The sequence below is a fragment of the Xenopus laevis genome, chromosome 5S (assembly GCF_017654675.1).
Source record: "Xenopus laevis strain J_2021 chromosome 5S, Xenopus_laevis_v10.1, whole genome shotgun sequence".
NCBI lineage: Eukaryota > Metazoa > Chordata > Amphibia > Anura > Pipidae > Xenopus > Xenopus laevis.
In genome coordinates this window covers 30,837,792-30,858,550 of record NC_054380.1, presented here as the reverse complement: position 1 = coordinate 30,858,550, position 20,759 = coordinate 30,837,792, and the positions used below count along the sequence as shown (strand labels likewise).

General features: G+C 39.6%; 1 protein-coding gene across 1 annotated transcript; it reads left to right on the top strand.

The window, feature by feature from the left end:
- Positions 1–11,628: 11,628 nt before the first annotated feature.
- On the top strand, positions 11,629–14,794 carry LOC121394064 (protein kinase C delta type-like). Its single transcript, XM_041564086.1, has 5 exons — positions 11,629–11,763; positions 12,484–12,622; positions 13,525–13,716; positions 13,817–13,945; positions 14,404–14,794. The coding sequence occupies exons 1-5, from the start codon at positions 11,717–11,719 to the stop codon at positions 14,518–14,520; spliced, it is 624 nt and encodes a 207-aa protein (XP_041420020.1). The 5' UTR covers positions 11,629–11,716; the 3' UTR covers positions 14,521–14,794.
- The last annotated feature ends 5,965 nt before the right edge of the window (positions 14,795–20,759 follow it).

Sequence of the window (20,759 nt, the reverse complement as noted above, 5' to 3'; positions counted from 1 at the left end):
TCTTTTATTTTTCAAAAATAGATACAGTGACAGAGAGTAACGTAATTATCTTTTCCAGTACAGAACATTGCAATTAGTTCACATCAGTATAACTCCATGTAGTATAACATATGTTAACCGCATTGTTGTGCTCAAGGTTGCAGAAACACATTCCATGGTGCCCAAATTTGCATATGTCTCTCTACCCTGTCATCTAATAAAGCTGTTAAATACAACATATTCTGTGTTTGGGTAATTCTTGCAGCGACAGCATGAACATCTATAGTGTGTTGGAGCCAGTGTTTCGCTAAAGTGGTTCGTGCAGCAGCTAAAATTTGTCTCATCAAGGTATTCTGAAGTTTCGTAAGGGCTTTGGATGGGCAGGCTAAAAGAGCCGTGGTAGCTTCAGGGACTATATGCGTTTGAAATACTCGCTCAAGTAAGCTATAAACCTCCGCCCAATATTGTTTTGCCACTGGACATGTCCACCAGATATGTAGATAATCCCCAACTGCTGTACAACCCCTGAAACAAGACTCGGGAGTGGAAGGATCAAAGCGATGTTTCCGTGCTGGTGTGAGGTGCCAACGCATCAGCACTTTATATGTAGATTCTCTAATGGCAGTATTAGGGGATATCCTGGAAACAGTATTCCATATGAATGACCATTCTTGTTGAGATATAGAACGCCCCAAATCTTTCTCCCAGTCTAGCATGTATTTAAGGGGCTTTTCCACATCTATAGAGACTAAATAGGTTTAAATATATTCTTATGGAATATAAATAACAGAACGTATGAATAGAAAGATATAAAGCAAAAAGTAACAATAACAATAGAAATGTAACTTCAGAGATCGATTATTTTATGGGCAGGAAAGGAATGAACCTTTTTGTCCTTGAGCCACTCCAGTGTTTGTGATCCATGCCCTACTGCAAGATGAACTATCGCCAAAGCAGCCTGAAACTACTTTTTTGACGTGCAATATATCCCTTTATATTATGATGCCTAATATGTCATTGCAGGATGAATATATAGGTAATGGATTCTGTAAAAAGTAAATATATAATTAATTTCAAATATTGAAGAATAAATAATCGGTGGAAAAAAACATGTCACTCAAAGGGTTTAACACGAATATGGCACTTAATTTGAATGTAAGGTGGTTACGTGTATTTGCTTGTAGTTGGAGGCTGTAGCTACTAGGGATGCACCGAATCCACTTGGATTCGGCCGAACCCCCGAATCCTTTGTGAAAGATGCTGCCGAATACCGAACCAAATCCGAACCCTAATTTGCATATGCAAACTAGGGGTGGAAAGGGGAAAAACATTTTACTTCCTTGTTTTGTGACAAAAAGTCACGCGATTTCCCTCCCCACCCCTAATTTGCATATTCAAATTAGGATTTGGATTCAGTTCAGCCAGGCAGAAGGATTCGGCCGACTCCTGCTGAAAAAGGCCGAATCCTGGATTTGTTGCATCCGTAGTTTGTACAAATTAGCATGATAAACAGGATTTATGGTGAAAATACATACTGCCTATTGTATGCATTTTGTCTTGAATTTTTTGATTTTGGTCGCAGCAAAAATGAGGCAATTAGTCGCCAGGCGACCAAATCTCCCCAAAACGCCCAGTGTGGCCTGACCCTTAATCATACCCTCATACTATTTTCATTTCTAATCTATTGTCTGTAGGGAACAATCTATAGACATTCTGGGGGTTATTTTTTAAAGTTTGATTTTTCTGGTCAGATTTTCAAAGGGTAACAAAAAAAAACTTAAACTTTTGAGATTTATTAAACCCTGATGGTGTTAAAAGTCCAAATAAAAAAGAACTCCAACTCAGACCTGCCAAGTTCATGTAGAAGTCAAAGGGGCCATTTTACTAAAGGTCGAAAAAGTGGGTGTTATTTATAGCATGCCTTAAAAATGTTATCACTTCTTATATTTTTAGAATTAACGATCGATTCACTAAAAGTTCAGTTGTCTAACTTAAGAAGTGATATTTTTACATTCATTGTAGCTGAATTGTGTGCGGTACTACTGCAAGATGAACTATCGCCAAAGCAGCCTGAAACTACTTTTTTGACGTGCAATATATCCCTTTATATTATGATGCCTAATATGTCATTGCTCCATCTAGTGGCAGGATGAATATATAGGTAATGGATTCTGTAAAAAGTAAATATATAATTAATTTCAAATATTGAAGAATAAATAATCGGTGGAAAAAAACATGTCACTCAAAGGGTTTAACACGAATATGGCACTTAATTTGAATGTAAGGTGGTTACGTGTATTTGCTTGTAGTTGGAGGCTGTAGCTACTAGGGATGCACCGAATCCACTTGGATTCGGCCGAACCCCCGAATCCTTTGTGAAAGATGCTGCCGAATACCGAACCAAATCCGAACCCTAATTTGCATATGCAAACTAGGGGTGGAAAGGGGAAAAACATTTTACTTCCTTGTTTTGTGACAAAAAGTCACACGATTTCCCTCCCCACCCCTAATTTGCATATTCAAATTAGGATTTGGATTCGGTTCAGCCAGGCAGAAGGATTCGGCCGACTCCTGCTGAAAAAGGCCGAATCCTGGATTTGTTGCATCCGTAGTTTGTACAAATTAGCATGATAAACAGGATTTATGGTGAAAATACATACTGCCTATTGTATGCATTTTGTCTTGAATTTTTTGATTTATCTGCACACAGGTTTATGCATGCCTGTCAGTGCACATATATAAAATAGCAAATAGCAGTACACTGCCTTTTTTCTGCCTGCTGATCATCAGCCCTGTGTGCCACTAGTCTAAAGTCAAGTAACATTACAAATGTAGTGCTAACAGTATAAATTCACCATTTTCTCCAAATTGTTTGCCTATCCTAAGAAGTATATCACTGGAAAAGTGCACAAAGTGCTTCTGAGGCCACTGATCCCTGCCTGCACATGTGCACGAATGGTTCTCTAATGTCATGGAATGCTGCTGGCATATTGAATTTGGCCAGAAAAACTTGAAAATTCAGTGAAATTACTTGATGGCAAATGTGGTTAACAGGGCCGTGCCAACTGGGCACCCTAGGCAGATACCACAACATTTCATCATCATCATTTATTTATATAGGGCCGACAAGATACGCAGTGCTTTACATCACTAAAAGTAGACATAACGTTAGTATAGTATGGGCGCTCCTGGGTTAGACACAAACAAAGGAAGGGAATGGGGTAGGGATAAGGGGAGGGGCGACAGGAAGGGGATGGGGTAGGGTTAAGGATTGGGGGTGACGGCAATGGAATGGGGACAGGGTCAGACTGTGCTTGGGAGATAACCTGTGCCCCTGGCCATTATGGGCCCTGCTGACCCAGTCCTGTTCCTCTGCCGCTCCCTCTCATCTGATCACAGCAATGAGGAAGAATGCAAAACTTATGTAAACAGTGCAGCTGAGGCTGAGGGGGCAAATGTCAATGGGGGTTAAGCCTTGATGGTTCAGCCCCTGGTGGGCCCTCGACATTCCAGTCTGACCCTGGGGGAAGGGGACCAGGCCCGGACTGGCTATCTGTGGGTTCTGGCAAATGCCAGAGGGGCTGCTGTAAGTTGCCATAGACAGTCACTATTTACTGGGCTGGTGGGCTCTTTGGGCCTCTATGTGGGCTGTGTGGGTCTCTGTATACCTGAAACACCAGGACCTATTTTGATTCCCAGTCCAGACCTGAAGGGGACAGGAGGAGAAGTGGAAATGCAGGGGATGGGAAGGGGGTGATGAGCGGAGCTGGCCTAGGGCTCCTGGTTAGTAAATGTGGATCTGAAGTTGACAGGTCTGGCAGAAGGAACTGCTGTACTGCACATACACATCACAGAGATTTAGGTGCCCCACTACTCAGTATCCAGCAATGACTGAGGTGACCTTTTTCCCCCTGGAAAATTTTGTTTTTCATATAGAAACCCAAGGGCCACCCCCCTAGAGCTGCTGCTTTAGTCTTGGTTAGGGTTGCCACCTGCACGGTATTTTACCGGCCTGGCCGGCAAAAATTAAGCTTGATCCCAATGTTTTTAATAGGGAAAATGCATAGAAATATAGGAAGGCTGGTGGCAACCCTAGGCATGGGCCTCAAGTGTACATATATGGTAATTCCGCCCTGCTGACATGTTATGCAGCACTTTAGAAAGTAAAATTCAGTTACATCAGTCCCTGCCCTTGTCTGAGGTCGACCAGCTCACCAGCTCAATTCTATGTCAGGGGCCACCTGAGGCGGCTCTTGTGATGCCTCCCTCAGAACTTCCTGTTTGAAAACTGGAAATATTGTTCTTAAAAGTTACCCGGAGCAGCTTTTAGCCCTCTCCTGTAATTTGTTCGGCACTGCTGCCATGAGGCGAGTTGAGAGAAAACACAGCAGCTGAAGGACAGGTCAGAGTAAAACTCAAAACAGTTACATTAACTGATGTGCATGATAAATAAAATGTTTTTTCAGATTTAAACACTGTAAGGGTCCTTCCCCCTGTTCTGCCTGTGACATGATCCAGCCCAGTTACAGGCAGGCAATGACCTGATTGGTGGGGAGGCGGGAGAAAGGCCTGAGGCATGCTGGGAGCCCCAGAGGCATCTGGGAAAAGAGGAGGACCCAGTGAGAGACTTCCAGGGGCGCCCCCTGTATAATTTTCCAGAAAGTGAGTGAGAGAGCCGCCCAGGATACAGAAAGGATCTGTGACAAGCTGTGGTGTGCTGGGCTTGGGTGAGAAGCCTAGGGCTCTAGCTATACAGGAAGAGCCCATCCTACTCTGTGCCCAGTTTCCTGTGAATCCCTCTGTCAGCTTTGTGAGTCCCCAGTTTGTGATGCACCAGAGGGAAGGTATTGGAAGGTACCAGTGTGTAGCCCCCTGTGTGAGGACATGAGCCTGATACATAGGAGCAACTGACTAGTCCAAAGGAGAGACACTCTGGAGCAGGTAGCACTACTGAGGGTTTATTAAGAGTTCTTGGGGAAAATACAAATTGGCAGGCACTGAACTGAGCAGTTACATTGTCCATCCAGAGTGGAGTCGGGGACTGTGTCACTTGCAGTGTCACTCGCCGGTGGGCCCCAGTACAGGATGGACACCCAGCCCCCCTGTCAGGCCCTCCTCCCTATGAATCACACAGGAGTGCTGCTGCCATGTGCGCTGTAACATCTCCCCCTGCCCAGTCTCCAGGGATAACCATTATCGTGTCTCCGGCGGGCCCAAAAGGGTTGTGTGTAAAATACCTGGCTGGTATTTTACTGGCCTGGCCGGTAAAAATTATGTTATCTATCCACACCTTAATTATGATACAGTTATGGGATCCGTTATCTGGGAACCCATTATCCAGAAAGCACCTAATTACTGAAAGGCTCTCTCCCATAGACTCAATTTTACCCATACACTCCATTGTATCCAAATAATCAAATTTTTTTAAAAAATATTTCCTTTTTCACTGTAATAATAAAACAATACCCAATGCCCAACTGAGATATAATTAATCCTTATTGGAAGCAAAAAGAACCTATTGGGTTTATTTAAGTTCACATGATTTTATGGTAGACTTAAGGTATGAAGACCCAGATTACAGAAATTCCTTATACTGAAAACCCCAGGCCCAAAGAATTCTGGATAACAGGACCCATACCTATACTATAGAGTTAGAAAAAAAGCTGTACAATGTATCTAGTATAAGTAATTCTAGAGCAATTGGACCTACTATGTAATCATTACTTTAATGTAGAGCTGCGTTTGTTTTTTGCTCTTTGAAAGTTTTCTTTTCTTCCAAATTAGAGAAAGGTTTATAGTGCCATAGTCTTTAGCTCTCAAGTGCATGCTTGTTACTCCATGGGAAACCCAATGATGTCGCATGCCACTGCTGTGGTCACATGACTCAACTAACTTAACTGTCACTTGCTAGTTTGGACCAACTGCCTTTGGACAGTGAGTAGGAGAGGGGAGGAGTTTTAGGCTAGCGAGAGCTAAATTAATACAAATTGCGATTAAAAATAAAAAACAGTATAGGAGGTATAGTATAGGAGTAAAGGACATCATGGATTTGAGTGAGAAAAGGAGTGAGAGTCCGGCTGGACAGGTAGGGAATGTAGTGAAAAGCTGCATTGGAGAAAAGACCAACAAGCATTGGATCAAGGATTCAGGAGAAACAAAAACAAATGCAGAATATTCCAAAAAAAGTTGCATTAATGCACAGACAAGTCAAGATAGGAGAAGAAGTGTCGAGAAACAGACAGAAAACAAAGAGAAGACATTTAAAAGGAGAAGAACTGAAGACAGACCTATTCAAAAAGAAAACCTGGCAAAAAAAAACAGTAAAAATGGAAGGAGAAAATTGGAAGAAGGACAAATAGTAAAGGAAAACCAGGCAGAGAAGACCAGCGAAGATGAGATTATTAAAAGTAGAGGATTCAAAGAAGGACAGATAAAAAAAGAGAGCCAAGCTGAGAAGAAGACCAGTAAGGTTCCAAGGATTAAAAGGAGAAGAGTTGAAGAAGGACCGTTACAAATGGAAAGCAATGCATACAAGAAGACCAGTGAGCATGAGAGCTATAAAATTATACTGCTTCATAAACAGAATAAAAAAATCATAGAAGAAAACAGTAAAGGAACAAATATCAAGCAAAAAGAAGAGAAGAATAAAAGACCAAGAGCAGAAGACCCCTTAGAAAGTAAGGAACATTTACTACTCTTTTTGTATATATTTAATAGAGGTATATAAGGTACATCATCATTTAATTTGAAAATTCTTAGTTTAATTATGAGCAATTTTACTAAGCCCCTATCACATTCACACACATTATAGGTATAGGACCTGGGGGTTTTCCTCATAAGTGGTCTTTCCTTAATTTGGATCTCCATATCTTAAGTCAACTAAAACTCATGTAAACATTAATTAAACCCAATAGGATTGTGTTGGCTTCAATATGGATTAATTATATCTTAATTGGGATCAAGTATAGGGTACTAGTTTTTTTTTAATTATTAAATGTCAGTGGGAGATGGCCATCCAGTAATGCAGAGCTGTCTGGATCCTTTACCTGTATTATCAATAAGGATGAACATACACATTTCTTCAATCCCTAGCTGGAATTGAATCTAGGTGCCCAGTACTACAAGGCAGAACTGTTGTCCCACATTGATATTAACAGTATATAGACTATTGAAAATGACAAAAGTGCTTATTGTTGCAAGCTGATCAATTTTACATTGTCCTAATGTACCCTTTACGTGCCCTTCCCCTCACTTGCTAATAAACAGCACCATACCTGCTAATTTCCCTATATACCCTGTGCTGCCCAAATCCCACTGCTCCTTTATGCAACACTGACAAACTTAGGCAGATCCACTTACAGATAGAGAGACAAAGGCACAACTCCATCTTGGGCTCTGTGTATATATTTAGAGAGCATTGGTGCAAAGTAGAAAAAACATGGTGCTTTGCAGTACAACTTTTTTCTTGTCCCTCACATTTGTAAATGAGCCATTGGGTCATAAAATGAGGTTATGAATGGCCATACATATAAGTGGGTAGGTATCACCCTCACAATTACATGTCATAAACAAGTACCTTCCAAGAAACCATTTCTAAATTTGAAATATAAATACAAAATGTAAAGGCTGTTTTCATTTTCATATGTATATTTGTTAAGTGTTTAACATTCGCTACTATGTACAGTCTAATAATGATAAGTTTATTCGTTTTTCACAGAAAAATTGTGAAACTGCTGATTTTTTTTTAATTTCAGTAACTGTTTTTTGCAACCTTATGGGCGACCTTTTTCCAAATGAATTGTCAATGGGCGTTTTTTCTCACTCTAAATTTATAAAAGTCATTGGGGCGCATTCATAAGTACTGGGCAAATTTGCACTTGGGCAGGAACCCATGGCAACCAATCAGATGATTGCTTTTACTGCGCAACCTGCAGCTGACTGGAAAAAAAGCTAATCACTGATTGGTTGCTATGGTTACTGCCCTGATGCAAATTTCCCCAGTGTTTATAAATGAGCCCCAATGGGTGTTTTTTTCTCACACTGAATTCATTAAAGTCAATGGGTGTTTTTCTCACTCCAGATGCATTGAAGTGAATGGGCATTTTTTGTGGGAATTTTTTTTTGCAGTTTTGTGAAAAAAATCCACTGTTAGCAAAATGTGGAATTTCGCCGTGAATCCATGTGTGGCAAAAAGATTTGTTCATTGCCAATGTTTATCTGTGATGTGAGCTGTTAACAGAATTCTTTTCTCTAACAAGGTGGAAGCATACAGAAGAGACCCTGTCTGGACATTGAAAGACCTGCTCCCCTGGATGTCAATAACTACAGCTTCCACTCTATACTTGGACAAGGAGGTTTTGGCTTGGTGAGTGAAGGATTTCCCAAGTCATTAAAGGAAAACTATACCCCCCAAACAATGTAGGTCTCTATAAAAAGATATTGCATAAAACAGCTCATATGTTAAATCCTGCTTCATGTAAATAAGCCATTTTCATAATAATATACCATTCTAGTAGTATGTGCCATTGGGTAATCATAAATAGAAAATTGCCATTTTAAAAAATAAGGGCCGCCCCCTGGGATCGTAGGATTCACTGTACTCATAAACATACCAACAAACCATACATGTTGGGTCACATGAGCCAATTAACAGACAGAGTTGTGTCTTTTGCTTCAACACTTCTTCCTGTTACAGTTAGAGTTGAAGTATTTCTGGTCAGGTGATCTCTGAGGCAGCACACAGACCATCACGAAATGGTGGCTCAAGGCAAGAGATGTAAAAGGGCAATATTTACTTCAATATATATTACAGTTTGGTAAGATTCTTTAATATGCCACTTAATATGATATGAACTATCTGTTGCTTAAGTGTTCATTTTGGGGGTATAGTTTTCCTTTAAGCATGTTTGTATAGCAAGATACATTGCTTTTGTTTCTACAAGAGACCCTGTGATATTCAATCTCTTCTCTTATTTTTATTAGGTGATGTTGGCTTCTTTTAGGCCAAAGAAACAACTCGTGGCAATAAAGATCTTGAAGAAGTCTGAGAAGAACGACTGCCATGCCATCACTAAAGAGGCCCGTCTACTGAAGATCAGCAGAGAATGTGCATTTTTATGTTACTCTTATGCAGTTTTTCAGTCAGAGGTAAAGTATACTGGGCATTATGCACAATAATGGGTTAAACATAGCACTTTCCATATGTGCCTGAGATTTAGTTCTTGACACTCGCAGGACTTATTGTCAGGAGTACATAAAGGGGAACATAAAGGGGAACTCTTTGACACTTCTGTTCTTTCTGCATCATTTGAAATCCTGGCAGGGAAGGAGGGACTAAAACACTTCTCCACAGCTTACAGACAGCATACAGGAACTACATAACCCACAATGCATTGCACTGTAATGCTCTGTTCTTTATTGAAATCACGTGTGCAGGGAATTGAGGGGTTTGGAGGATGCAGGAGGACAGGAGGACAGATTGCTGCTGATACAAAGTAACAGTAGTCAGCCAGCTCAGAAAATTAGTCAGAGAGATCAGAAGGAGAACAGGGGGCTGAGCTTAGGGAACTGTTGCAATCCCTTACAAATCATGAAAAGTCTGCATATTTTTAAATTGATAATTGCATATTGCAAAGTTGCTTAAAATCGTGTTTGCTTTTCAAAAAGCTCAAGTTGTGTTTTTGTGGAGTTCCCCTTTAAATAAAGTCATATGACTTTGACCCACTTCCTGAAATGCACCCTACACAACTCCTAATACTGCCCTATTTGCACTGTTAATAACATGCGAGTAGCATAGAGGGGTTGATAGCTGCCATCTATGACGGTTTTGTTCCCCTTTAATGGAGAATTTAACCGTAATAAAAAACTCCTTCCCCCCTGCCTCTAATTTTTTACTCACCCCTCCGTGCAGATTCTGACCTCAGAGTTCATGGCAGCCATCTTCTTCTTCTCCGGTAATCTTCATGTCTTGACAACATTTTTGGTGCATGCGCAGTTAGAGTAATTTTCTGGTCCCAAACAACTCGCATGCAAAGAAGATGACTGCCGAGAAACTCCGAGGCCAGAATCTGCACGGAGGGGTAAGGGGAGTGTTTTTTTTTATTACGGGTTGAATTCTCCTTTAAACAAGTACCTTGAAAACCATCTTATCACCAGCTCTATTTTTTGGTATTAATGGCTCATGTCTCACATTCTTCTAATCTGCATTTACCAGCTGGAATCCTTCTTTGTCATGGAATATGCCAGTGGGAATTCTTTATGGGAAATGATTCTGCGTGAACAAAAGCTACCAACGTCAAGAATCAAGTGAGTTTGCTTTTTTCCCCTATCAAAGCATTGACATCAAACAGAATTTTTACTGTATAGGCCGATAAAATACTGGATAGATGACAACCCTAATTCCAGGGCAAGTGATTTTATATATAAATTGTATATATATATATATATATATATATATATATATATATATATATATATATATATATATATATATATATATATATATATATATATATATATATATATATATATATATATATATATAATACCTCCAAAAGAATCCGCACTCTCAGGACTCTCAGCACTCTTATAGATGAATAAAATTGGTCTTTATTTATAGAACTTCAGTGTGAAGTTTTTGCTCTATCCAAGGCCTTTCTCAAAGTGATATATATATGTATATATATATATAATATATATATATATATATATATAGTAGAAGACAGCTTACAGGCACTCATGATTATTCAATATGTTCTGCCTGGGTGTCAACACAAAAAAGAAAATTTATTAACAATGCCCTGGCGGGAACAAAACGTAACATGCAGGGGTTGTGTAATCACAATATATACACAGAAGCTGCAGTGAAGATCATAATGTTTCTGCTGTTTCTGCGCTCTCCCTAAACTCATTACCTCTGACTTCCATATTCATGCAGCTTTCGCTGTGAACTTCACTATTTCATTGGCATACTTTGTTTCGTTGTCATTTCCCTGACTTTGTTTTTTGTTACATACGGCTACAAGTGGCTACATTAGTATGGTTTCCTGTATAGTGTATGATATGACATGCTCTATCACTTTTGTATCTACAACGTTTAGAGTGTGTAACATTATGATCCCCCCTGCACGCCACGTTTTGTTCCCGCAATGTGTGTATTTTAGATGGTGACTGTGTTTGTTCTCGCACTTTGAGAAAGACTGCGGAATCAGCCGAAACCTTAGTTACGCCACTGAGGGTGTTGTTAATAAATATTGTTTTTTTCTGCTAAGTCCTGTGAGTGCGACTTCCTTCTATATATATTAGAGGGTAATGAGCAGGGTTTATATTTGTAATCTAATTATCTACCTTGCAAGGTCTGAACATGTTTGTGCTGTTTAGTTTAAGAAGTAATTTAGACAATAGGTAAAAAGCAAGTTCATCAAAAGCACATTTCCTTGTGCTTATGTTAAACAAGGGGGTATTATATACCTTTAATATGTTTATTTTTCTGAAAACATAGTGTCTAGGTCTCAAATACTCTTGGCATGCACAAACAAAAGGCACGTCATTGGGACAAACTTGTGCCTATTAAAATGCTTTAAAAAACTGTGTTCCTGGCAGGATGAATTTTTTCGCCATGGTACATAATACTAAACGATATACAGATAAGTACATTACTTTTGAGAGAAATATAAGTAATGGTGTGATACTGAAATGTTGATTATTTTCTTCTTTGAACAGGTTCTACACAGCAGAGATGGTGGTTGCCCTCCAGTTCCTACATTCCAAGGGAATCATTCATCGGTCAGTATATTGTATTATACCTTTAATGTGTTATTTAACATATAACTGTTATGATGAGTCCAATTACTGGTGGAGATCTGTCTTGTAAAGTTCTTTGAGATGCCATTTTTTTTTAAAATGAGCTAAAATGCAGAGAACCAGAAAGCCTGAAAATGCTTTTCACTGATCACATTTGCATAACTATAGGGGTGCAGACCCCCATAACTGCAGATTAGTACAGATGAACAGGTAGGGGAGGGAGACTGGACAGCAAAGAAGGGGACCATCGAATTTCCCTGTAGTGGCCTAACTACAGGTTGCAGGGAGCCCAGGGCAATAGAGGGTGTGGCATGTAGGGCTTCAGGTGACCTAGTAACATTTGATTTTGCCCACATCCCAATTTCATGTAAGGGGGTCTTGTGAAAACTATTTTGGGGGGGCAGGCTTTTGAAGATACACCACTGCTATGATATAAGGCTAGACTTGCCACACAAGTGCTTATAAGGGTCAATGAACAGCCACCTTGACTCTTGCATGTGTGCTACAAAAAGTTAATTTCTCTATATATGCATGGTTCCTAAAGAGACATAGAAGTCCAGTGGGCTTTCTGAAGTTGAAGGGAATATGTGATAATAGGAAATCTACACAGTCCTTTATCTTATTAAATAACCCCCGTCCTCTTTCCTAGAACTCTCTCTGAATTTCTATGAAAGTAAATTGTTCCTAATATTTAACCTACAGTGATCTCAAGCCAGAAAACATATTGATTGATAAAGATGGCCATATAAAGATCTGCGACTTCGGCATTGCGGAAGAGAACATCATTGGCCAGAGGAGGACCATCGGCTTGGCAGGAACCCCTGGATACCGGGCACCAGAGGTAACATAGTTTCTTAATAAAAATAAAAAAAATATGTGCAATATATCCTTAATAGCATATATATATATATATATATATATATATATATATATATATAGACCGCATATTGTACAAAAAACCGCACACTCAGGTCTTCTCAGAGGTGAAAAAAAACAACTTTATTACGACGTTTCGGCTTCTATACTGAAGCCTTTCTCAAGTGGAGTGCTCCAGCTTTGCGAATTTATATATATATATATATAGATATATAGATAGATATAGATATATAGATATAGATATATAGAGTTCAGATCTGGTGCACCAATCAAGCAACAAAATGCCTGGGTGCTGGTTATAGACAGCATACAAACGAAAAAATGAAACCGCACTCCTAGGGCTTTGATGTAAAACACGTGGTAGGCTTTATTTCAACGTTTCGGCTACTACACTCGAGAAGACGGCTCGAGTGTAGTAGCCAAAACGTTGAAATAAAGCCTACCACATGTTTTTCATCAAAGCCCTAGGAGTGCGGATTCATTTTTTCGTTTATATATATAAAGATATATATATATATATATATATATATATATATATATATATATATATATATATATATATATATATATATATATATACTGTATAAGGAAGAAAGGTTTGTAAAAACTATAAAACAAAAACTATAGAATAGCATCAGAATCTCAGAAGATCCCATTCCCATGGGAAACTATCACTTAACGAGTGCACAATGCTATCTCAGGCAATTTATATTCTTAGAATCATTTAGGGAGAGTTATTCCATGGATAAAACTGCCAATGTAACCTTGTAATTAACTTTCAATGCTTGGTTCTCTATACTAACCTAAATAAAACGAGTTTTTTTTTTGTAGTCATTTGTTTATTTATTATTTATTTTCTCTTCAAAGATTCTATCATATGAGGACTACAATGCAGCTGTGGATTGGTGGTCTTTTGGAGTTACAATGTACGAAATGGCCACAGGAGTCTTGCCGTTTTCAGCATCAGGCAGCATTCAAAAACAGCGTTTGGTAATTATTATGAAACCACCAAATTACCCATGTGATATGAGCGAGGAAATGCTGGACCTCCTGCCTAAGGTAAATTGGTATACTGGCATATCTTTACCTGCTCATAATGCAGACAGTTACCCATTATAACAATTGCAGTACTCAAATATATGATCATGTTTCCCTTTAGCTTTTGGAGATTAAGGAGGTTGAACGGATTGGACTGAATGGTAACATCAGGGAGCATGCTTTCTACAGCACCATTAACTGGGAAGATCTGGAGAACCAAAGACTGAAGACCCCTTTTCAGCCAGAAATGGTAAATGAATGTGCTGGAGCGCTCAATGTGATACATTTAGTAAGACTCAGCCTGCAGGTGCACTACTAATACTTTTGTACAATTTCATGAATTGGTAGGGCAGAGGTCTTCTGACTTGGGTTAAGGCTCTCTTTTTTGTTTTATATGTATGAATTATATGAAAACATGATTATAACCATCATTGTCACATTGTTTCAGTGATGGTCAGCTAAAACATCAATCAGAAGCTTTTACCCTAAATAGTTGTTGAGTTAGGCCTCCTTTAATAACCTAAGGCCCCCTTAGATAGACAGCCCCATCATTTGCTGCTGCTGATATCTACCAGAGTGATAGGGGATAGCAGAGTTAAGATAAAGAGGTTGTCCCAGTTGCATGCAACAACCCTTGCTGTTATTGGGATGGAGGGCAGGTCAGCTGCATTACAACACCAGGTAACTGAGTTTGCCCCTTGTTCACAGCCACCTCTAGATGACTTCGAGGAATATTCAACAATGTTCTCCCCTCAAAGTTTCAATGAAAGAAACAAACTGAAAGATTTCTCCGAAGTGGATCCCAACTGGAATTGGCAGGAGTAAGGCATTACCTTTGTTCTAACATGGGACACCATCTTTAGTTGCTGCCTGTAACAACCTGAGGCCCTTAACATTGTACCATCTGTGGCAAGCTCCACCCCTAAACAACCAATCCACCTGTATTGTCAAACCTAAACCATCTCCTGTGAATGTCACCTGGTTCTACCATCAACACCAGCACCAGACGGGATCTTTGACTGTAGCTTCTAAAGGATGGAAATAGAAAGGTACTGTGGTGAGTTTACATCTTGAATGAAGCGTAGTAAATAAAACCAGTTTACCCCCCCCCCAAACTTCTGCCTCCCTCCTATTCCCTTACCCGTGATTAACCCTCATCCTAAGTGGCTCACGCCAGTGGCATTATTATAAAGGAAGTAGACCCCATGGCTGCGGGGGGCCCGGTCTACTTCCTTTATACTGTCTCTCTCCTACTCCCTTATCCCTGATTTCCCTCATCCTGATCAGTAAACCACACCCCAAATCTCTGTCACTCTCTTATTCCCTCACCTATGATTATCCCCTTTCCTAAATGGGCCACGCCAGTGGCATAATTATAAAGGAAGTAGACCCCATGGCCGCGGGGGGCCCAGGACTACTTCCTCTATACTGTTTCCTCCTACTCCCTTTCCTCTTATTTCCCTCAATCCTAATCATTACACAACACCTCAAACATCTGCCTTCCTCCTATTCCTTTACCTGTGATTAACCCTTTTCTTAAGCAGTGGTGTAACTATAAAGGAAGCAGACACCCTGGCCGCGGGGGGCCCAGGTCTACTTCCTCTATACTGTCTCCCTTCTGCTCCCTTATCCCCGATTTCCCTTCTTCCTAATCACTACTAAACTCCTGCCTCTTTCCTATTCCCTTACCTGTAATGACATAACTATAAAGAAAGCAGACCCTGTGGCCGCGGGGGGCCTAGGTCTACTTTCTCTATACGGTCTCCTCCTTCTCACTTTCCAGACCCATTCTCTATTCTCTCCCAGCACCGTTCCTTGCCTGTTCCCATTTTCTGTGTATGTGTGTTCTGTGTGAGTATGTGTGCTGTGTCTATGAGTTCTGTGTGTCTATGAGTGCTGTGTGAGTATTTGTGCTGTGTGTGTTCTATGTATATGTGCTCTGTGAGTGTTGTGTGTATTAGTGCTGTGTGTGTATGAGTGCTGTGTGTATGAGTGCTGTGTGTGTATGAGTGCTGTGTGTGTCTATGAGTGCTGTGTGAGTATGTGTGCTGTGTGTGTTCTATGCATATGTGCTCTGTGAGTGTGTGTGCTGTGTGTATGAGTGCTCTGTGGGTGGGTGTGTTGTATGTATTTGTGTGTGCTTGAGTGTAAGTCAGTTTAGTAATTTGAAATGCTCACCCATTTGTAAAACAGGAGAACACTGAGTTATATTTCTTCACTATTATCCACTGGCATTTCTAGGTGCTTCTAGGGCCATTTTACTTGCAGTCCATGGCCAGTTCAGCATTCAGTGTGTTTGTAGATCTTGTATTAACAGCACAGCTGCGACTGACTACACTGCAGGTGAAATTGGCTTAGAAGCCCCTTCAAATGTCTAATGTGTGTGTATTTACATCCTTACTGTTCTCCTGTTCAACAAAACAGTCACCAGTATCAGGATATTTTTATAACCTGGTACTTTAGCAAATGTACTGTATGCCAATACTGAACCAACCCATACGGCCTGTATGTAGCATTGTACTTACTGTACAAGGCTACTGTTATTAGTATAATTAGGCACCATTGATCCAGGGATTATACTGATTGCCATTTTGGAGTCAGGAAGGAATTTTTTCCCCCTTCTGAAGCAAATTAGAAGCTGCTGCAGACGGGGTTTTTTTGCCTTCCTCTGGATCATCTAAAAAGTAAGGTAGTATTTGTTCAGCAAACGGTTGAATTTGGGCATCTTTTTTCAATCATAAGGCCAATGCCACACCAGACTGAAAAAGCTGATTTGCTCCTATTCACTCCACGGTATAAGTGCACTGACAGTCATGGAACAGATTATGGCATGGAAATGCATAATTACCAGATTCCACACCAAAATCCGCTCTGTGTGAGTCACATGAGCATTTACACCATGGAGTGGATGGAGCGGATCTGCTTTTTCACAGCCTGGTGTGGCATTAATCTCACTGCTAAGTAACTATGTCAGTACAGATAAAACCATTAACATCACCATTAGAATATAAATAAAACCAACTAAAAATCCCTAAGGGGTACTAAAATTAATCAAATAGAAGGGGGGTTCAGTGCTGTCTTTTTTAAAACGGCGATTGGCTACATATGAAACTAGGATTAGGGACTATTATAGCAAACTACAGCAATAATATTAGCTTCTATATACCAGTAGCTTACTCTGTGTTTTGCTTTAATGTGTATGAATGTTGTATGGTTTTGTGAGACGCGTGTATGAGTAAATAGGCCACATTGTAAAAATAAGCCCAAAATATCTAGGGCTGTATCTGGCATAAAATGCAGGGAACTCAGAGAAAAAAGGACAGGGCTTGATTAATGAAATGCTGCCTAGTCACCACCTGCTTTGTACCCCCAAGTTTGAGTTAGTAATTTGATCAGCTAAATAGGAACATCATTAGTCATCCACCAGTATTTATAATCTAAAATCCCTACTGGTTAGGGGAGTATTGCAGCAAATCATGTGGTTAGTCAAGCAGTGCAGGTAGAACTAGCTCTCAATGGGATTTGCTCCAACTCAGTGTATGTGTGAGTGAAAGTCTGTGCTGTGTCTGAATGTTTACCTAAAAAAATCCCAATGAAAAGCTTTATGGAACAAATAGGGAATGATTGCAGCAAATCATATGGTTAGCAAAGCAGTGGGATTTAATCCTCCTTAAGCCTATGATCACCAGCTGATTTGCTCCAATAAAATAAAACTAGCTAGCTATGTGTGAATGAAATGTAATTCTATGTGTGTGTATGAATGTTTAGCTCCTTGTACCTCTCAGTCATTACTGAAGAGGAAAGGTCCCATGACGGTTTGTCACTCAGTGCTGGACCAGCTAGGGAACTATTGCAGTAAATGAGAGGGTGAGCCATTTGCTGCAATAGGTGTGTGAATGGACAGTAACAAGAGTTGAAGCCTTGACGTGGCGTTACTGCTCATATGGGTAACCATGTGCCAATTCAACCATTTGTGACACTGGAATTGTGGAATGTCTGAGTGTCTTGCAAATATATTTAGACCCTTGAACTAGTCTCTCATTTCCTAATCTACTAATCTTATGTGTAAGCTTTGTTTTTATTGAAAAGGAAATATACAGTTTGCATAGGTATTCATTTACCACATTCTGTAAAGTTGCAGCAATAACACGTTTAAGCACTTGGATAAGCAAATACCAGCAGGGGGTTGGGCTACTGCCAGAGGGACTGGGCTTCCTACATAATGTGGGGTTCATTGGTTTGTGGTGGGTGAGGATAAGGGGGGATGGATTTAAGGATCAAGGCATTTCCAGGTGTGAGTGACGCTCTAAAATTCCTAACAGTAACCTTAATTGTAGGGCAATTATTGAAGGATAAGGAAACCTAAATTCATTGAGGTGCCAAAATCTCCGGTACCCCTATTTCAATCACTAAGGTCTCTTCTTCTGTCTCCCTATTTCAATCCATAAGGTTTCCCCTGGACTGGTGACCCTTTTCAGAAAGAAATTGTAGTGGCACATGTTACTTTCTGTAGCAGCTACAAGCCACAACTTTCCTTTACTTTCCCACATTTAGACTTGTGTCTTCACAGTAGAGTAAAATCAGTCTTTCCTGATAAAAAGCAGCCCCATAGCAAGGGCCAGATCCATCATGGTTGCAGTTTGCTTACAGGGAGTTGAACCAAACAGAGTATCTCTGATTGGTCTGTCATTGATAACATGACCCATGGATAAAACGTTGCCCGTCCTTTGCCACTGGAATTGGGACATTTTTACCAACTCTTTCCTCGGCAAGTACACGTGTGAGATGGGCCTCATTGAAGAGATCAAATACAACAGTCTGCTTTTTTTGTCATACTTTCATTACTAAGTTCATATTAGGGGTGGATGGATTACTACAGTAGTTAAAGGGGTTGTTCACCTTTAACGTTTAGTATGATGTAGAGAGGGATATTCTGAGACAATTTGCAATTGGTTTGAGTTTTTATTATTTCTTATTTTTGACTTATTTAGAGTTTTATTCACTCTCCAGCTTGCAATATTATCCTAGCAACCATGCATTGATTTGAATAAGAGAATAGGAGAGGCCTGGATAGAAATATGAGAAATAAAAAAGTACAAATAACAACTAGAAAGGGAACAAACTTCATGTTAGTTTGAAAAACGTGGTCACTGAATGAAATATGATTGGCTGTTGGGGGCTTCACCCAATTTTTTTCTAGCCTAAAACTACTGGGTGACCAACTACGAAGACGCTGACATTTATACTGTGAGAATGGCAGCAGGTTAAATTTCCCCATTGAAAGTTAGAAGGTAAAATCTGATTGACTGTTGGTGGCTCCTCCCACTTTTGGGTAACCAACAAATATCATCTTTTTATTCTGGATGACCCCATGACTATTTAATTTACTTTTGGTGAGTGTAGCCTCAAAGCTATAAGACTGGCAGCAATTGAAATTTCCCCATTGCAAGTCAACAAGTTGGTTGTTGTTGGCTCCTCCCACTTTTGGGCATCCAACAAATGTCGCTGTTTCAATCAGTGTGACCCCATGGTTATGGTAGTTAAGTTTGGTGAGGGTGGCTTTAAAGCTGTAAGAGTGACAGCAGTTTGAAATCTTCCCTGTGAAAGTCAATAGACAAATTGGGGTGTTTGGAGTGTCGCCCCAAAAATAAAGAGGACTGGATCACTTAGGAAAGCACAAGCAACCTGGTCCACTGAATGACAAAGACGTGTGGAAAGTTTGGGAGTTGTACCCCTAAACCTGTAGGAGGAGAAGTGTTTAGAATATGGCCGGCGCTAAGAATAAGAATTAGATGAAGAAGTAGAAGAATAAGCTGAAGTCAAAGTACAGTATGTTAATATGTAGCCTTACAGAGCATTTGTTTTTAGATGGGGTCAGTGACCCTCGTTTGAAAGCTGTGAAGAGTCAGAAGAAGAAGGCAAATAATTACAAAAAATATTTGACCAATTGAAAAGTTGCTTAGAATTGGCCATTCTATAACATACTAAAAGTTAACGTAAATTAGAACAACCTCATTAAATAACTCTTGCTGAGATATGTTATTGCTATTTCATTCCAATATATTAAATCCGTAGGTGTTTATATCATACACCAATACACTGACTTGCAAACTCTTTCAATACAAAAAAACCTGTTTTAAAATGGATTTAAAAAATCTGGTTGTATCAAAATATTTCTACAATGTTAAAAGAAAGAAAGTTACCGGAAAGATTCCTCAATGAGGAATATAAATTATCCTGCTTTTTATAAAATTATCCTGTAAATTAAAGCAAGAGTTTCCCTGCAAGCAAGCCTTGTGTGCCGGTATCTTTCTTTCTTGACTCAATGAGGAATATAACTTATCCTGCTTTTTATAAAATTATCCTGTAAATTATTCCTATTAATATTAATCTGCTAGCTAACTATGCTTTTTTCCTTTTTAACAGATAAGAGAACCTTTCTGAGTACCACCCAGGGTTAGATAATTATTCCCTTTCCCATACATGCAGGGTGAGTTATTTTGTAACTTTTCGTAACTATTAATTGCCATTTTGCCCCACATGTAATAAAAGGAACTAAGTTTGCCCAGGAGCAGTAACCAGTAGCAACCAATAAGATGTTTGCTTTTAAACATGTGACCAGGAAATCCTACCTGCTGATTGGTTTCTATAGGTTACTGCCCCTGGGCAAACTTAGTGCCTTTAATTACATAACCCCAATGGTTTCTAGTTCTACTGACGGCTGCTTTTTGAGTTCTTTCTTCATAAGAAATTGTTACTGCGTCAATATGTTGCACTGTATGTTTATACCATTGATTTTGCAAACAGACTTCATCACATTTTTTATGGCTTTCTATACCTTTATTGGAATCCGGATCTCTTCACTATTTATGGACATTGTGTGGATATATCACCAAGTGCACATGAAAGGCGAGATGTGGACTGCTACAGTTTTAATGTGTATGCACTTTTGCATTTTGTTTCACTTTTAAAAAGAAATGTTTTTTTCTAATTATGTATTCTAATTATGATGCAAATATTTTAATTGATTTACCTATACCTTGTTCACCAATGATTCCGTATGC